General features: G+C 46.8%; 2 protein-coding genes across 2 annotated transcripts; one reads left to right on the top strand and one right to left on the bottom strand.

Annotated features, from left to right (window-relative positions):
- Window positions 1-1037: 1037 nt before the first annotated feature.
- Window positions 1038-4130, bottom strand: ROMO1 (reactive oxygen species modulator 1). The gene is made up of 3 exons (XM_054218702.1): window positions 4013-4130; window positions 3324-3454; window positions 1038-1238 (listed from the first exon to the last, which is right to left on the bottom strand). The coding sequence occupies exons 2-3, from the start codon at window positions 3452-3454 to the stop codon at window positions 1130-1132; spliced, it is 240 nt and encodes a 79-aa protein (XP_054074677.1). The 5' UTR covers window positions 4013-4130; the 3' UTR covers window positions 1038-1129.
- On the top strand, window positions 4104-18533 carry NFS1 (NFS1 cysteine desulfurase). Its single transcript, XM_054218701.1, has 13 exons — window positions 4104-4220; window positions 4338-4405; window positions 5213-5329; window positions 5954-6037; window positions 6716-6868; window positions 7916-8009; window positions 10006-10140; window positions 11614-11771; window positions 13239-13344; window positions 13504-13585; window positions 15770-15853; window positions 15980-16069; window positions 16707-18533. Exons 1-13 carry the CDS (start codon window positions 4130-4132, stop codon window positions 16768-16770), a joined length of 1326 nt encoding a protein of 441 aa, XP_054074676.1. The 5' UTR covers window positions 4104-4129; the 3' UTR covers window positions 16771-18533.
- Window positions 18534-19172: the final 639 nt, after the last annotated feature.

The raw sequence follows: 19172 nt of genomic DNA on the forward strand, positions 1-19172 counted from the left end.
CATAAGCTTTGTTATAAAAGGCAAATAGGAGGCGACGGCAGCACTAAGCGTTTCCTAGTTTGGCTGTAGGCAGTACCACAGCGGGAGGCGCAGGGAGCCATCCCCTGTTCTCCCCGGGAAGCTTTGAGCACCTTGTAACGCCTGTTAAGGCAGATTGTAGGAAAAGACCATGTCTGGTAACGCAACTCCTCCAGGGGAAGCCCCCTTCCCTGGCCAAGGGAATGAAAAAAGCCACTGAGGCAGCCACAACCACTGCTCTGCCCTTCCCGTCTCCGGACCGGCCATAGAGCAGAGCCCCGTTACGCGTAAGACTGCTCCCTTCAGAAGCGGGGAGGAGGCAGCGTAGAGAACGCAGTGGCTGCAGCACAGCTCATCCTGCGGGGAGGGCTCTAGGAAAGGCATTGCTCAAGGCCTGACGGGGAAGTCACATCTCCCCCCTCTGGCGTTGAAATCACCTTTGTGACTCATCACAAAATACCATTAGCTGTCACGTGTCAGGAGCAGTTTTCCATTTTCCAGCTTTAGTAGCGTGGCTGACTGTTCTGTGCTGCTCCCCGACTGCTTGCTGCGCCCGCGTGCTGCCAGGCTGGCTGGAAGAAGGGGACCCGGCTGCTACAGCTTGCCCTCAGCCGCAGGAGGACTTGCCGAAGTCCTGGGGTCCCTTGCTCTCTGTGAGGGCGTTTGCCCCAAACTACCCAGAACTCAGAAACAGGGCCAGCTTCAACCCACCTAATTTTGCAAGAGGAGAGAAGTTCGATAGTTAGATGTGAATTAGCCACAGAGACTCCCAGGCTCAGGGATGCACGAGTACAGTGGAGCGGCTCCACGTCAACACATCAGGAACGTGAGCCGCCCAAGTACCAAAGGGAGAAACGCGTGTGCTGTACATAACGCCTGTGAAACAGGAACGGTCATGTAGTACAAAGGATTATTAATTCTCATTGTCGTGGGAGGAAAGGAGAAATTGGGTAAAGCGCATGTTTACAATCAGCAGAGCAAGGAGGGTGGTGCTTCGCCGTTTCATGAAGAGCTCTCACTTCTGGGTATCTAAAGCCTTTATTATGGTACAGAGGAGGAACGGCTGGACGGGGCTGGACGGGGCACTCTGGGATAAAACCCAAGCTCCAGGTTAGCAGCGGATTCCCATACCAATAGCCATGAATGTCCCAAACGTCCCACCGCTTTGCATCATCGTTTTGCCAACGCCACCCATCAGCTCTCGTCCTCTCATGCCAATCCTGAGATAAAGAAAAAAAATACAGGAATTACGTAAGTGCCGAAGCCTGACGGGTGACAGACACGAATCAGAAAACGTCTGATACAACCAGCTGGCGGTTGCCCGAGCGCCCAAATCCAACACCTCTTCAGTCTAAATTTAAAATACCTCCTGCCTCCACAAGGAGCCGGGCTGCGGTGCCCTGTGCCTGAGCTACTGCCAACAAAACCGGAGCTGTTCTCTCCGGGGCACTTGAGCGACCCTCGCCCATGGCCCACGTATATGTTTTCCTGCAGCGGTACCAGCTGACTGTGCCCTCCTGACATGCCGCCAGCAGGAACGGCTTTACCTGCTGGTGCTCCAAATACCTTTAATTCGGAGAAAAAAAAAAGTTGTGTTGTCCAAGTATTTGACTTGCCAGACAATAAAAAGGTCTGAGCTGTTGCATTACCATCCCATCTGGCCGCAGTGGCAGTATTTTTAATGCCACCAACTTAAAACCATGCTGTAAACTAACTTCCTATTTCCCTCTGACGCCATATTTTTAATACGAGAGAAACTTGGAAGGCCTGGAAGTGTCCAGAGGCATTTCTGTTCTCCAGGTCACAATTACTTGAAGTCGGACCAAAGCAAAAAGAATTGTTCTTATTCAGAAAGGTCTCGTAATATTTGGCTTTTAAGCACTGCAGTGACTGTCGGGTCTAAGGAATTTCATGCACTTGATTTTTAAAACATGGAGATTTTCCCTCAAAAATGGTACGGCAGAAGTAAACGTAGCTGTTACTCAGGTATGACAGAACCACTGTTACCGCTTCTTCTAAATACACAAAATCCGTATTTTCTGCTATCATTGTACCACTTTCAAAACTCTCCAGGATCTGCCCCATCCCTGGAGGGGTTCAAGGCCAGGTTGGACGGGGCTTGGAGCAACCTGGTGTGGTGGGAGGTGTCCCTGCCCAGGGCAGGGGGTGGCACTGGGTGGGCTTTAAGGTCCCTTCCAACTGAAGATGTTCTGTGATTCTGTGATCTGAGAGAGATCAGAAAACTTTTAAAACTCTTATCAGGTTGGACTTTGTGCCTTTTCCTCCTCACTACCAAATTCATTATTGGGCTCACTACCAAATAATTGCCTGTGTTTAATCACAGATGAAAAAAACCTCACGCAGAAAAAGTTCTGCAAAATACAGAAGAGCTTATTTCAAGTAATTCCTTTTCATGGACGATGTGTGCCAAAACCAGTCAGTGAGCAGCGCGAGAGCTCACGTGGAGCTGCAAGCGCTGTTTGTTTCCGTGCTGGGGCAACGTGGAATATTGTCCTCTCTGATTCACAATGGGATTGTGCCGGTGCCAGCCACAGCTCTGCCTGCGCTCTCGCAATTAAGCCTCGGGGTCCGTATGGTAATTGGCTCTGTGCAGGGGGATGGGACACGCAGAGCAACCCCGATGCACGTACACGAGAGCCTGCAGAGTACCTTGGGAAGCTTTAGAGCGAGGAGGGCGCTGCACATGCATCTGCACAGACAATTCATCCAGCTCCTCCTGGAGCTGATCTCCCAAGTGAATAATGACAGGACCAGAGGAAATGGTCTGAAGCTGCGGCAGGGGAGGTTTAGATTAGATGTTAGGAAGAATTACTTTACTGGAAGAGTGGTCAGGCACTGGCACAGCCTGCCCAGGGAGGGGGTTGAGTCACCATCCCTAGAGGTGTTTAAGAAATGTCTAGATGTGGCACTTCAGGGCATGCTCTAGTGGCAGAGACTGCAGGTTGTTTGGTTGGACTCGATGATCTCCAAGGTCCTTTCCAACCATGAAGATTCTACGACTCTATCTTCCACAGCCTCAGCTTCCCAATACAACCTCCCTTACAAGCAGCAGGAAAAGGTCTGTGAACCTGCGACCCAGAGGTGACAGCCGCCTTTCCCATTTCAGGCCGGGGCTGGCAGCAGGGTCTGAAACTGCAGCTAATTCTAAGGCACCGGGAAAGTCCCACCTACGTGACAACGCAGGGCCAGACCTGCACCTCCCTTCCCGGTCCCAGAGCAGAAGAATTTCTCTCTGGCTATCGCTCTGTCACAACCTGTCCACGGAAACCATTTCCTTGGCATACCTGAGGCAGGAAAATGTGCCGAAAAGCGCTCCTGCAGCCATGCCCACTGCAAAGCCCATCATGAAACCCATCTTTACTCTGTCAAAGCAGCTGGGCTGCGATTGCCCGTACGGGCCCACAGTCACAGGCATCTAGAAAAGAAAGCACAAAAGAAAGCACAGATTTACTGCTTTGCCTAACACACTTCCATAACCAAACTGGGCTAGAGAGCAGGCCCACACGTTTCAGTGCCTCTCATAAGCGTTGCACCAGAGGCTTTACAGGCTTCGAGACTCGTTTCTTCGCCTGCCAAGTAGGAAAAGACAGCGAGGGAATGCCAGTGCCCTGACGGCCGTCCCGCTTCGCCCTCAGCAAGCCCCTGTGAGTGCCGCTGTGTCTCAGGACCTCCCTCTGCTCTCCGGCTGCCGACCAGCAGCGCTCGGCGCCGCCTCGCAAAGCCTCCGCCGCCGGGGCCGATCTCCCGACCTGCCACCGGCCCCGCAGGCAGAGGAGCGGCGCAGCGAATCCGCCCTTCGGCGGCCGCAGGCCGAGGCGAGCTTGAGGCCGCAGATCGCCCCGGCAGTTCCCCCGGGAGGGGCGGCCTCCACCTCCCGCCCGGCCTCGCCTCACAGGTGCTTCGGCCCCGCCGCGGACCCCGGTCCCTCCGGGCGGGACGCAGGACAACCGCCGCCCCGGCCCCGGCCCCGCACCTCGCTCTCCCCGGCCGCGCCGCGCCCTCCGCCACTGCCTGCTTCGGCCTTCGCTTCCGGCGCGCGCCGTGACGTAGGCGGAAGCGTCGTACGGCCGCCCCGCCCCACGCCGCGGCCATGCTGCTGTGGCGGCGCCTGGCGGCCTTGCGGGTGGCCCCCGCCCCCCGGCGGCTCTCGGTGGCCGCACCGGCACCGGCAGAGGGACAGGGTAAGGCGGCGGGGGGGCGCGGAGCCGGGGCGGGGGCGGGGGCTGGCCGGCGGAGCGCGGTCTCGCCGCTGTCGCGGGCGCCTGACGGCGTCTCGTCCTCCCCCTCCCTCCCCGCAGGGCGAAGCGGCGATGGAGGCGGCGCCCTGCGGCCACTCTACATGGACGTCCAGGCCACCACCCCGCTGGTAAGCGCCGCGCCGGGCCGGGCCGCGCGGGGGCTGCCGTCTGTCCCCGGCCTCTTCCCGCCGGCTGCCCCGGCGGCCGCTGCCCCCGCCCCGCCTCCGTGGGTCGCCCCCGAAAGAACAGGGGGAAGGCGAGAAACAAACTTCGTTTCTGTGCTCTGGAGCGCTGGCGCGTTTCCGAGTTTCAGGCTCTCCCCGCGCCCCCGGGGGCGGCCCTGGATAAAGCGGCGTCGTTGACCGTGAGCAGCGGCGACAAGGGCTGTTCCCGGCGCCGCGGGGGGCAGCGGCCGTCCCCCGACAGGCCTCCGACTCGGGCACTCTCCCCCCCGCCGCCGCGTCTCCGGGCGCGCCCCGGGCTGCGCAGGGGCTCGGTGCCCCCCTCCGCGTTCCGCGGGTGTGCTGCAGGCTGGCGGAGCCGCCCCCGCGCTGCCCTCAGCTGCGGGGACAGGGCAGCAAGAAAATGATTTCAGCAGAGTGCTCGCCCGTGTAATTTTTTTTCTGATTTTTTTTTTTTTTTTTGAGACCTTATGTTTCTTCTGCTCAGAAAATCCCATTCTTCTGTGATCGTCTCGATGCAGATTGAGGTTACGTGTGAGGGCACAGAACAGAATTGCTGGACGCTCGTGTTTGCCGGAGGCCACGTTGTATATAACATGCAGTAACCTCAAGTTTCTGAGATCTGGCCTGAGCTAAACGGACAGTGCAGCAGAAGTGCTGCTAATGCCGGGGCAGAGGGAGGGCGGGGTGCGTAGAAGGGGCAGAGGTGCTTTTCCTTCTCTGTTTCTCGAAGGACGGGTTTGTATCCCGCAGGATCCCAGAGTCCTGGACAGCATGCTCCCGTACCTGACAGCCTACTACGGCAACCCCCACTCCAGGACCCACGCCTATGGCTGGGAGAGCGAGGCCGCCATGGAGAAGGCAAGGCGGGTGAGTCTCTGGCTTGCTGCAGTCGCGGTGGTTTTCCCGCCGGCGAGGAAATTCAGTGTCAAGAGAAAATCAAAAGCAGTGATAAAAACTCTTGGAGTTAGTCAGTTCTCTGTGGGGTGGATTTAGCAGCGCTCTCTTTGCTTAGCAGATTTATTGCAAGAACATTGCAAGAAAAAATAGTGAGATTAGAGCAACTGAAATGGCAGAAACCAATACTTTAGGCAAAGGTGCCTCAGGATTTTTGGTTTCCTGAGGTCACAAGCGTGATGCTGCAGTAATTGGGCTAACTTCGTATTTTATCATTCTCCTAATCTTAGGTATGTGTCTTTGTCATTATTTTTTTTTAAGTAATATGTACTGGGGTTTTGTCTTTTAACTTTTATGTTCTTTTATGACAGGCTAATGCGTAATACCACTACTGCTAATGACTATGAATTCCTTATGCTTTTTGTGTTGATGCAGATATTTAGACTATTGTGCCTGTAGCATAACTTTGTTAGATACTAGCTGTAACTCCTTCAAAGCTCAAGGGGGTATTCTTGAAAACAATTCGCAGGTGTTTTGCTATGGTGAATTCATTGTATTTCATCTTAACAAATCAAATCTGTGTTTCTTTTCAAACAGCAAGTTGCAGATTTAATAGGAGCTGATTCAAGGGAAATTATATTTACCAGTGGTGCAACAGAATCAAATAATATGGCAATTAAGGTAAAAGGTTTATGCTGGTTATTATTTGTTATGTTAAAATTATGCTCTTAAGAGCCATATGCATCTTTCAACAGTTTTAATGTTAATGTGTTGGCTTAGTTAGCAAATATTTGCATTCCTGGATTTACCCTTTGTGGTGTTCTGCTACATACGTGGGGAAAATCCTGGGATGTTTTGGTGCCCAGAACATGGTTTTGAGGACAGAATATAATAGTCAATGTTTGTCTTACATGCACCAAATACAATCCTTCTGCTTGCGTAATTGAAATTTGTATCACGAAATACAATGGAGATGCTGATTACAGACTTTTTTCTGATTAAGATTAGGCAGTGTTTTAACCTTTAGTATGTGGTTATTCAGGCTTCTCATTGTATATGACTGCATTGCAAGTGTTTTTTAAAAAGTATTTCTGTTAATAGTGTCTAGAACTTACATCAGTTAACGTTTTCACAGACTTTTTGAAAAGTGAGATGCTTTGAAAAATGAGTACTAGTGGAAATATGTAGTGTGAATTACATGTCCGTACCTTTTAGATTCATGACTTTGGGGCAAACAGGGAAGATCCAAATGAATTATACGTGAATAGTAATTTCTTGTTTCTGACCGTTTTGTGTAAAGCTTGCTTTTTTCAGTGGTCTAACAACAAGTTTTTTTTGTTCGTGGCTTGTGCCTGACAGGGTGTTGCACGGTTCTATAAATCCAGAAAAAAGCATATCATTACTACACAAACAGAGCACAAGTGCGTGTTGGATTCTTGCCGTTCCTTGGAGGCAGAAGGTTTTCGGGTCACCTATTTACCTGTTAAAAAAAATGGGCTCATAGATTTGAAGGTATGTTGTTTACTGACAGAAAGAAAAATGAAAATAAAAGAGGTTCTTGCTTCAAGTGGATGCTCAAGAGGACCCTGTGCTCTTGACGATAAAGAGGAAAGGATGATAAATATCACAAGGTAGAATGAGAGTCACAGTCAAATCTCTGTCACAGTTGGAGAAGGATTTTCTGTTCTGTGTGGTGCTCTACACTTTTTCTCAACCAAAACATCGATGTCTCATCCCGCTCTTCACCTGCTGCCATTCCTTCCCATGCAGGTGGAGCTCTTGCATATCCTATAGAGAGCCCAGTACGTGACTAGGATCTGGCTTTGATACAGGGGTTAGTGGTGGAATTTCATGACCTGAGCTACTCAAGGCATCAGACACGCAATTACAATACTCCCTTCCAATTGCTGGCCATGAACCGACCCTTCCGGGTGTGCTGGCTGCTCTCCTGGAATTCAGAAGTCGTATATGTGTGCTTATTTCATTCTTTGTGTCCTGTAATACAGGACGGCATCGGTTTTATTTCTAGCCCCATCGTCTGGCTTGGAGAGATGTTGTGTGCCTGTGGTGGGGTAGAGGGATCGGGCCTGCAGGTGCAGAAGCGTCAGTCGTGTTCTCTGAGAACTTTGCCGGCAGGCTTCTTTCTTCTTTGCATGACGCTTTCTTGTACGTAGTGCAGTTCCTTTATAGCCAACCTCGCTTTGCCTAGATGTGGCTCGAGCTGTTGCGTGGGTGGTGAATTCATTAAAGAAAATAGTTCAGAGGAATGTATGAGACATAGCAAAAGCCTGTACTGACTTGATTAAATAAGTCAGGTGGCACGGCGCATACCAGGGTTAGGATAGGCAGAAATGCAATTGATCACGCTCCTCTTCCTACAGGAATTTCGTGTTCGCATGGATTAGTGCCCTCGCCAGGGCTGTTTGTCAGAACCCAAGGGGTTTGCTGGTAATGCACCAGTTAGGGGGCCGATGCTGGTTAAGATCTGCTAGCAAGTTGAAGGTATGCACAGGCATCTGCTGTTAGTCACAACTTCTGTCTGTTTGCATATTTCACCAGGAGTTGGAGGCTGCCTTCCAGCCAGATACAAGTTTGGTTTCTGTAATGAGTGTGAACAATGAAATAGGAGTAAAGCAGCCAATTCATGACATTGGTAAGTACACCGTGGCTTCCAGAGGCCAGCTAATGCCACTTCTGCTTCGTTTAACTTAATATTTTAATAGCCAAGCGCTGCTGATGCAAAAAATTAGGTGTAGTATAGTTAAGGAATAAATAATTCTGTCCCAAATAAAAACTTCTTTCAAAAGGGAAATGAGGACAAAGTTCAGTACTTTACAGTGAGTATTTCAGCAATTATGGCCTTGTAGTACAGATCAGCTGCACTGGTTCTAGTTTCGTTCCAAATTGTACGATGGGTGAAAAAATTGCACAGAATAACTGGACATATTGAGTTTACATGCTGTAATGTTTTTTGGAGCGCTTGTAGTGTTTAGGAGGAGAAACGTGCAGATTTTGGTGCGGGAGGGGATGGCGAGCGCCACACGTAGACACCACTTCCCCCCAGTGTTGTCATACATAGTAATGAAAAATTGGTTTGGGTGTCAAAAGGCGCCAGTGAAGAGCCAGGTTTCTGTAACAGTAGGCAGGGAGAGGGTGAGCCAGGCTCTGAGTGGGCAAATGGAGGGACAGGGACCTCAAAGCAGTTTGACAGAGTAGGTGAAGGCAGAGCTGGAGAAGCGGGGTTGTCGGAGCAGGCAGGGTGAGCGGGTGGCCCACGTAGGCAGCTCCTTGGATCCCACCCACGGTGGTTCCATGATAACGTTTCCCATGACAGTGAGAGAACACTCCCCCTGCTCCCTTCATAGCCAAGATGTCCTTTTGTAAGATGTTTCAGTTTTTAGACAGCTTTTAGGCTTTAGCCTCTGCCCTGGAGTTGATACTGCATGCTTCTGGAGAGTTGTTGTTTTCCCAGGCTGTATCAGGCAACTTACCCTGTTGCACAGCTGATTTTCCTCTTGCTTAGCTGCTGTATTTTTCTTTATTATGCTCAAAGCAGTGTTTTCCCCAGGGTTCTTCAAGGTTATCTTTCTTCATTGGCAAACAGTTGACCATCAGTGAGTTGCTCACAGGGCTAAGGACTCTGTTTTCCTCCTGTGCTTGTATTGTCAAGGCTGTCACTGTTGTGTCGCACTTAAACACCGGAGATACCTAGTACCAAGCTCCGGTTCCCACAGTAAGTTCTCATTACACCTTGATAACGGGTCTAATAGGCCAGGACGTGCAGAGTTAACCTAAGGCTCTGATAGCGTGAGGCTTTTGGCCTGATGTTAGCAGTAGCAATGCTGTTCTTGCTACACCACAGGCAGACAACTTCTCCTGTGAAAGGTGATGCTGACTCGTTGCGCAAAGGAGAGGTCTGGGATGCAACTGTGCTAGGCACGGATTCTGTGGAAGATGAGTTATGAGGTTTTTTGATGACAAAAATAAATAAACTTCAAGTTTACTGCCCATGAGCTACACGTTATTTTGTTCCTTAGTGTATTTTAGGTCTGGGTGCAAAAACACTTATTACAGGCTTCAAGTGGGAGTAATTAGCCTGTGTGAGGACTAGTGACAGTTCTGAGAACATTTTTGGAGCTGAGTGTTGCAAATCTTGGAAAATAGAGGAAATGACATAGAAATACTTGGCAAGTATAAACTTGAAAGTAAGGCTGGCTTGTACTGGGCTGGTGTCGAGACGAAAACAAATCAAGAAAAAAAAAAATATTATTTTGTCTTGCTGTAGAGTCATCCCTGTGGGGAAACTTGGATGTCCCATGCAGCCATTTTTACTTAAACTTGGTTGGCGTGGGTTTGGAAACAATCTGGCTTCTTAACAGCAGAAGACTTCTTAACTTCTCAACTGAAAAAATGTCCTGTAGTCTTACCTGTTGACCTCTTAAACCCGTGCCCACCTAGGCATCAGCTAGGATAACTCCTACACACAGCTTTGGACACTTTACCATAAAAGAAACATGACAGCACCCATTTCTTCCTTTGTCACCTCAGGAACGGTCCCTGCTATGAACTGATGCTTTACGTTCATTTTTGGAATTGTAACCATTAGATGAGATCATGCGGGGATGTTTGCTCTTGTGTTTTTATTACAGGTGAGATTTGCCGCGCACGTAAGGTTTTCTTCCACACCGATGCTGCACAAGCAATCGGTAAAATTCCTGTGGATGTCAACGACATGAAAATTGATCTAATGAGCATCAGTGGCCATAAAATTTATGGTCCCAAAGGTACTGAAGTGCTTTTCTAGAGAATTGTTGTTTCCATGCCTACTTTAAGGTAACTACACAAGGTATTAAGTCAAACTTGTTTGTCATAGTGACTGTTACTTAAACTGTAGAAAACTATTCTAAGAGTGTTAGTGGACTGACTTTGCAGTAATTCAGAGTCTGGAGTAAGCCAGACTTAGAGCTGCAGTAAGTGGATCTTCAGTGCTGATGGGTTGTGACGTGGCTTCACTGAAGGAAGAAACAGTATCTTATAATGGTGGCAGCATTAGGAGGAGTGGCTTTTCGGGAGTCGTCTGCTTGGTGTAAAGCCGCATTGATGGTGAAATGGTTGAAACGAAATTACTGGGTTATAGGGCAGAGTTTAGACCCAAGCGTAACTTGCAATGAGGAGCTCAGAGGGTAACTGGAAAGTTTAAATTCTTAGTGATTTTCATTGTCTTCCACTTCCAATGGCTTCTTCCCCCCAGCCCCATCGGTGCCTCTTCATTGCAGAATGGGGTTTAAAATCCAGCTATGGATTTTCTAGTTGACTCCAAATAGTATGCATGCATCCTGTTTGGGAGTTCAGCTGTTATCACTGTCACGGTCCATTTAGTTTGTGAGACTGGATGTAGAAAGACAGAAACCAGGCTTGCTGTATTCTATGCGCTATTCAGAAACAAAAGATGAAAGTATTTTTTTCAACGTGTCATCTTTTTCTGTATGAGCTCTCTTCTGAGAGAAGAGAGCTGCTTCTCTCTTCTTCTGAGAGCTGAAGACATATCTCTGGATGATGACTAAGTTTCCAACCAATAACTCTGGGCAGGTGACAGACATAAATTTTCACAACTTATTATGCCCAGAAGTTGCAACCATTCTGCCTCTGGTGACAGTCACTCGTTAGGTGTGCCAAGGCAGATGAAGACATGGAAATCCAGTTTCTAGGAGAGGAGACTAGAGAGTGAAATTAACTGGCTGTCAAAACTAGCTCATCTGATCTGTCTGTTGGAAATTGGTGCCACTGATGAGTCTCCCTAATGAGAAGAAAGGGAGAAAAGGACTCCTGGGACTGGTGCAGGCCTGGTAATCCAGGGAAAGGAGTTCTTCTAGAGTTTCCAGTTGGAACTCAGTAGGCGAACATCAGTGAATCTGCACATAAAAACTTCAGTGCAAAGGGATGAACTTCAGCTGTGCACAGGAGTTGCGAGAAGGGGAGTGCTGACTCCGTAGGCGGCTGAAGCACACTGGGAGAAACTGAGCTTCTCCCATGGCTGAAGCTCTGGGAGCGTGAACAAAGAGGAACATGCACGGTGGAACAAACACCATTTCCTAGAAAATACTGTGTTTCTGTATGTGTTCACTGTGGGTTTTTTCCAGTGAGGTGTCCAAATACGTGTTTGCTGTGGAAATAAGGAATGTTTCCAGACCTTGGAGTCCCTTTTAATAGTTTCAGAACTATGGGTGTATACTGAAACCGCTTTCCTTGTTTTCAAGGGGTTGGTGCTATCTATGTTCGCCGTCGCCCACGTGTCAGGCTAGAACCTCTGCAAAGCGGGGGAGGCCAGGAGAGAGGACTGCGGTCTGGGACTGTGCCCACTCCTTTAGCGGTGGGCCTGGGGGCAGCATGTGAAGTGGCACAGCAAGAGATGGAGGTATGTGGGAGAAGATATTTGTCCTGGATATATATATCCAGGACATAATAATATAACAGGAAATTATCCAGGAAATAATATAACAGAGCCAGTTAGGTCTTAGATTCCTTAGGTCTTTTTGTGTCCATGTGCCTGAATTAAATTTGATTCTCCTGGTATAACATTAAGTAAATGTTTTGAGATCTTCAAGGACGTTTTTGGGTAATTGGAAGTTGATTTTCAGCTTTCTGAAGTTTTGTTTGTTTTTTTTTTTTTCTTGAAGTGGTTTGAATCATGGTTTTCTATGACAGGTTTACAGTTCTAGTGAAATATGGTGTTAGGTGCTTGTACTCATCTCTCCATTCTGCGCACATGTATTTGCAGCATCTCTGGAATGAAATAAATCATGTGTATGTAACGTATATTGGAAAAAATAAGACTTCATAGTCCATTATCACGCTTGTTCAGTGTACGTAAGTTCAAGTTTACTGCAGCTTTGCAACTGAGAACTGTATTTTTTTTTTTTCTTAGCTTGGATATTTATTTGCTGGGTCTGGTGTCCAGGCCTTTGTGTGCTGCTGTATCTATTTGTGGGCACCAATGCATTCCTTACAGATGGAATGTAAAACTCCTTTATTATCGTGCCAGTGGAATGCATGAGCCAGTTATCTGTACCCATAGGATCAAGCTTCTTCCCCGGAAGAGAGATCCGCCTTCTGAGCTGGGTGGTTATAGAAGCCTTGGTAGAGGCTGGAGAGCCTGCAGAGCCTGAATTCTGCGCCAGCCGCGGATCTGGATTCTCTTCCCCGCCTGGCAGAGCTTTGGCATTTCTAAGCCGAGTAATATTTGAGATAGCCTTGCTTTCTCCTAAAGCTTTTTCAGGCATGTAAACGAGCGTGAATTGCACGTGTGCATCTGGCCGTTCCTGTGCACCGGAGCAGATACCGTACCCTGCTGCTTTTTTAGTGTAACTGATCTCAGTTTTATTCTAGAACGAGACACTGCCCACGGGCAGCTCTTGATGTGTAGGTTACATGTTGTAAAAGCTGATTTCACAGCAATTTGCGAGTCTTTGTCTTTACATACAGTTCAAAAGCGCCTAGGGAAATAAGGGGCACTTACCATAATAGATGCCCTTTCTTATGTTGCAAAGTGCGTCATCTTATGTATTATCTAACTTGTCTTTAAACACAAAGAACTCGGTGCTTTTATGAAAACCAATTTGGCAGCTTGTATATATAGATCTTTCTGTATGGTTTGGAATATTTTTGAAAGCTGAGCTAGCTGGGACCAAACTGGTAATTCTCTTTTTTAAAAGAGTCTCTAGAGTAGGCAGTTTGACAGTTTAAGTTTCAGATGTGTTCTTTCCCTAGTCTAACCAAACCCGGCTTCTTCAGCCTGCTCATGGCTGGTGACACAAAACAGTTTGAGTGAGGGCAAACTATACGTCGTTTATTATTTTGGTCTCTTTTCTGGTTTCTTTGCTAGTATGACCATAAGCGAATCTCACAACTGGCAGAACAACTGGTTACAAAAATAATGAGTGAAGTTCCGGATGTGGTTATGAATGGAGATAGAGAGCATCGCTATCCAGGTAACATTAGCAAAATCCTGAGCCCGTTAGAACTGAATGACCGAATAATGCACTTCAGCTCCACGCTGTGCAAGTACTGCCATGTGGGGTAGGATTTGCCCTAGATTTTGGTTGATGGAAGTTGTTTTTTTTTTTCCTGTTTCATTTACTTGTATGTAGGATGCATCAATTTATCTTTTGCATATGTGGAAGGGGAAAGTCTTCTGATGGCTCTGAAGGACGTGGCTCTGTCTTCAGGAAGGTAGGTGGAATGTGTGGAAGGATAGCAGTATATTTTGGAGAGAAAATAACGTCTGCTAATGGAGGTACAATCTAAGGAGTGCCTCCTCTGTGCTCTGTATTTGCATATTTGATTAATGAGTCAGCCTGGCACTTGGGTCACAAGCCCATGCTGTGTTACAAGCCTGGGGCAGAGTGGCTGGAGACCTGCCTGGCAGAAAAGGACCTGGGGGTGTTGGTCGACTGCTGGCTGAATGTGAGCCAGCGGTGTGCCCAGGTGGCCAAGACGGCCAACAGCATCCTGGCCTGTATCAGGAACAGTGTGGCCAGCAGGACTAGGGACGTGATCGTCCCCCTGTACTTGGCATTCCACCTCGAGTACTGTGTCCAGTTCTAGGCCCCTACTACAAAAAAAGCTCCTACAATTTAGGCCCAACTACTACAAAAAAAGACCTTGAGGTGCTGGAGCGTGTCCAGAGAAGGGCAACGGAGCTGGTGAGGGGTCTGGAGCACAAGTCTGCTGAGGAGCGGCTGAGGGAGCTGGGGGTGTTCAGCCTGGAGGAAAGGAGGCTGAGGGGAGACCTTCTCACCCTCTACAGCTCCCTGAAAGGAGGGGGTAGCCAGGGGGGGTCAGGCTCTTGTCCCAGGTAACAGGCGATAGGACAAGAGGAAACGGCCTCAAGTTGCACCAGGGGAGGTTTAGACTGGATATTAGGAAAAAATTTTACGCTGAAAGGGTTATTAAGCATTGGAACAGGCTGCCCAGGGAAGCGGTTGAGTCGCCATCCCTGGAGGTATTTAAAAGACGGGTAGACGTGGTGCTTAGAGATATGGTTTAGTGATGGGTTTTGTCAGAGTTGGGTTGATGGTTGGACTCGATGATCTGAAAGGTCCCTTCCAACCTGGGTGATTCTATGATTGTATTCTAAGATGGTGTTTCTTTGAAGCGGCACATTTCAAATGAAAGTCAAATGTACTCATCCACATCCTGAAAGCAAAAAAAAAAAAAAACCAAAAAAACCCCAAAAACCCCAAAATCAAAACAAAAAACCAAACCAATCAAAACCAGAAAAAACAACCTGGAAATTCCTCCCTGCCAGCCTTGCAGACTGTTTACCTGAGATCTGAGTAGCCTTGACTTGTAATTGCTGGTGACGCTTTCATTCTGAAGGCTGCCAGCATTTGAGCAGCTTCTGTCTTTCAGCAGGTTTTCACACAAGCGGCAGATTATAACTAGAACGTAGCGAGGCTGGACTTCATGGGTTTTTTACTCATAATTAAATTAGCTCATAGTGCCTGTGTTTAATGCAAAAGCAGAAAGAAAATTGAATACACTTGTATGGAGCTCTCTTGACGCTACGGGAGCGATCAGTAACGTTTCTGTTACTAAGACAAACTTGCTGCTTATGATGAAGTTAATGGAGTGTGGAGATGCCCTTCTTTCCTCACCTTTGAGAACAAAGCAGTCAGCATATCTTAATTAGAAATATGTTGGCACTACGAACAGGAGGAACAAGTCTCCACATGACTGTCTCTGAAGCCGAACACTTCTGTAATTTGAAAATCTCTTCTGAGGCTCAGTTTTGTGCAGGAGAGCCGTAAATAGCTCTCCCATTTGTGATGCGTGTTGCTGCCTGTGAAAACTTGCAACAACGTGTAAGCAGTTTCGCCTGCTGCTTCAAGGTGGAAGTTCTCTGCTGATGACTGTAACTAGATCACCGTGCTCTGGATTCCCCTGTGCGCGCTGTTTTTCATTGATTTGTTCTGCCAGACAGCAGCTTGTATGTCTTTTTTTCTTTTTTAGTGTTTCCTGTTGGTGTGCTACCTTCTCTGGTTAGTTCTGTCTTGGCTCCTTTGTCTTCTATTTTTCATGGGCTTCACTTCAGCTACCTCTTAGTCTGCATTCCTGCATCTTACTGTATTGTCTCTTCTTAATTTATGCTCCTAATTTATTACCTTCAGGCCCCTTAACGCCTGCCCCTTCCATACTTTTTCTTCAGCAGCAGAAATATCACTCTTCTTGCTTGTATTCACTGGTTCCGAAGAGGCTGGGGAAGCCGATACGGGTTGTTATAATGAATCATAGTAACATGAAATGTCTGTCCGTGACTTGTTCTTTGTCGGAGGAGATTAGTGAAGTGTTACTTCAGCGTAGCATCTGCACGTGAGCAAAAGTTTGACATTTGCCTGCCTTCCCTTTGCCCAGTGCTTGCACATCAGCTTCTCTGGAGCCTTCCTATGTTTTGCGGGCGATCGGAACAGACGAAGACTTGGCTCACTCATCTATCAGGTGTGTGGAGTGGTCTTCCCTAATGCTTCCAAATATTTTTCTTTTCTGATGAGAGCAGGTGGTGGATTTGGTCCACCCCTCCATATGCACATTATTCTAGTCCTTAATGGTTTTCTTTTGGTTTAGATTTGGCATTGGCCGTTTCACTACAGAAGAAGAAGTGGATTATACAGTGCAGAAGTGCATACAGCATGTTAAGAGGCTGAGAGAAATGAGGTAAGCCATCTTCTTGTTGAACATAAAGACTTCTTGGGCATGATAAGAATCTGAAGAGTTGGATTTAGTTGAAAGTAATCGTTTTCTTCAAAAATCTGGTGGTGTCTCTGTATATAAGCGAGCAGTATTGCCAGAGTGGGTAGTGGACCTGATCTTAACAGCAGTGACAAATTTTTAAGGAAACAAACCTGATGATAAGCCTTGTCCCAGACCTTGCCTTGACAAAGAATATGAGCAGGGCAAGCACACAGGGCAGTACCGAGAAGTTTCTAAGCCAGAGATGGCATTACTGTGTTTATGTATCGATAAGTTGTTTTGATTTGGTGAAACGTGGAAGACTCCTGACTAATCTGGACAGCATCAAATGAGAGGGTTCAGTCTCTAAGAGACACGAGTACTTAATGCCCAAAGTGGGAGCAGGAAGTGAGGTGGAGCCCCTGCCCTCTCATCTCTTGTGTTTTGGGCTGAGGACACAGTTGAAGACTGATCGTCTGAAGCTCACTGACCTCCAGAAGGAGAAGACAGGTAGATAGGTGTCTCCTAATTTCTTGTGTAGATGATGAGATTGTCTGTTTGGTTATTGTTGATGTTGTCCTGTGCACTTTAGATAGCCCTCATTTGTCTCCTTTCTTTACAGCCCCCTCTGGGAAATGGTGCAGGATGGAATTGACCTCAAAAGCATTAAATGGACTCAGCACTGAGAAAACATCACTATTCATGGACTAGATGTGGATTAAAATGCATTTTCTGTACATTCCTGAACAAATTAATACAGCACTTATGGGTTTTGACACTTGCAATTTGACTGGAAAACTACCCTTTCTGATCACAAAGTCTAAGAAGCCAAAAATGAAACTAGTCTTTATCCTGGAGAAGGGCAGGACGATATAACACCCATTGCATTTATATCGATACACAGGAATTTACGCTAAAACATAGCTTATTTGGAAATGTATTTTCTAATAAGAAAATTAAATCAGTGTGTGACTCCTGGGCCAGCGGAATCCCGGTGAGAGGTTGTTGCTCCTCAGTGTAAAACTTGCCGCGTGGCTGTTCTGTTTGCAGCACAGACCTATTGCCAGGCCTCCGGCTCTTTCTGTTTGAGATGGGCATCCTGCAACAGCAGCTGCTTCTGTGCTGCTCAAATGCATTGTATTGTGGGAAATTCTCAGGAAATTCTCAGATAGGAAGAAGCTTGGCATTTCTAGAGGAAAAGGATGCCTCAGTGTCGCTACGTGCCTTCACAGTTAAGTTGTATGTGCAGTTAAGAACAATTTTTTTTTCTGAAACAGTATTTTTGGCTCTTTTTTCCTTTGTTTTATCTTTTTTTTTTTTTTTTGGGTGATGCGGGTACAGACCACTGTGCATTAATCCAAAACATCCTTCTGCGTTACAGAGTTGTCGATACAATGATGATGCACTTTGCTGTCCCCTCCATTTTATTTTCCCGTGGAATTTTTTTCTAAGCGAGGAAAGAAAACTTGAATGACTGGGGAGGGGGATAGGCAGAATATGTCAGCTTCAGTTGCAGTACCACTTTAGTAGGAACGTGAGGGGTGGTGGGGAGAACAGATAAAGTGCAATATCTTAATGCACTCTGGATTTTTTGTTGGTTTGTTTTTGTTTTGTTTTGTTTTTTTTTTCTCCCCTTGTGGAGCTGTTACTCAAGAGTTTGCCTGTGGGCCATTGGCTTCCATCGCCTTAGGGAGTCTTGCCCAGTCGGGGCTGTATGTTTTGTCTGGAGATATGAACGTGTGTGTCTGGAGTTTTCACTGGGTGACAGACTGTTCTTCTGTCTGACTAGAGACTTACATGGGAATCCCTTCCTTGCAAATGCTGGGGAGAAGTGTCTCTTAAAAAGGGTTTGATGAGACTAATTTGTATCAGTGTTTCTCCTTTTGTACCTTTGTCGAGCTTTCCAATAGGAAACTTAACCCCTTTTTAGGAAGTGCCTTTGTATCAGTTGCAAAAGCAGACAGCTCTCAAATTACTTTGTTGATTGATGGATGCTGTATTAGCTGCTGAATTTAATATACTCTATAGACAGTATATCTTCAGTTCTGGGTGGATTTACTTCGAGGATGAACCATGTAATATAAAAGCTGAAACCAAGTCTCACAAGGTGGGTTGTGTTGTAGAAGCTTGTTCTGGTTTTTTTGATCCCAAGAACGGATGTGGTTGTTGGTAATGCAAAGCTAATCCTCAGTTGTTTTATTTGAAATTATTAGCTTTAGCAGGTTTAATATCGTAGGGCTGACACCTTGTATTTCATCAAAACACTTTTAAAACCATATGCATAAATAAGTTTTAGAGGTGTTCTATGTACTATGTTTTATCCTTGGGCCATGTATGTTTTCTGGATTAAGCATGTGACGACACTTTCCCAGCATGTTTTAGAACTATGTGTTTATGAAATTGTTCTTTGTGTTTCATGGATGTTATAAAAGTATAGATAAGACTTAAACTTGGCTGCTTTCAGTCTTTTTGGATCCACCTTTCTGGCAGAACTATGCAGCACAATCAGTAAGTTGCTAAATTGCAGCCTTTCATTAGACAGCAGAGAGAGATGAACTAAGGTTTCTGTGAATGCTGTTAGAAGCTCTCTCTGTCATCAAGTTGACGTTTGACTTTTGATGAGCCATTCTTCTCAGACTCAGTGCCTGATCTGAGCTATTTTTTTTTAAAAACTCAAATAGCTTAAGTTGTGTTTATTTTGAGAAGAGAGAGACCTAAATCTCGAAGATTCTGAGCACCTCTTACGTGCTAAGATTTAAAATATAAATTCTACATGTAAAAACTCATTCTCACTCTTAACAAATGTTTGTTTGAAAATGCTTATAGGACAAGATGTGGAAAAAGTTATAGTGGAGATACTTTTCCCCTTCCTAGAAAGAAGTAATGCCAGGCATGAATGTCTAGTTGTACACCACTGAATTCAGTTAATGCTTTTTGTATGGGGAAGTAAATTTTTTTGGGACGGGAGTTTTTTGTATGGGGAGTAATTTTATTTATTTATTTATTTACAAGTGTAACTGCCTCAGAAGTGAGGGAGGAGTGGGGGGTTTTTTTTGGTGACTAATTGAAGCCATCCGCAGGGCATTAA

This window comes from Rissa tridactyla, chromosome 12, assembly GCF_028500815.1.
Source record: "Rissa tridactyla isolate bRisTri1 chromosome 12, bRisTri1.patW.cur.20221130, whole genome shotgun sequence".
NCBI classification, from domain to species: domain Eukaryota; kingdom Metazoa; phylum Chordata; class Aves; order Charadriiformes; family Laridae; genus Rissa; species Rissa tridactyla.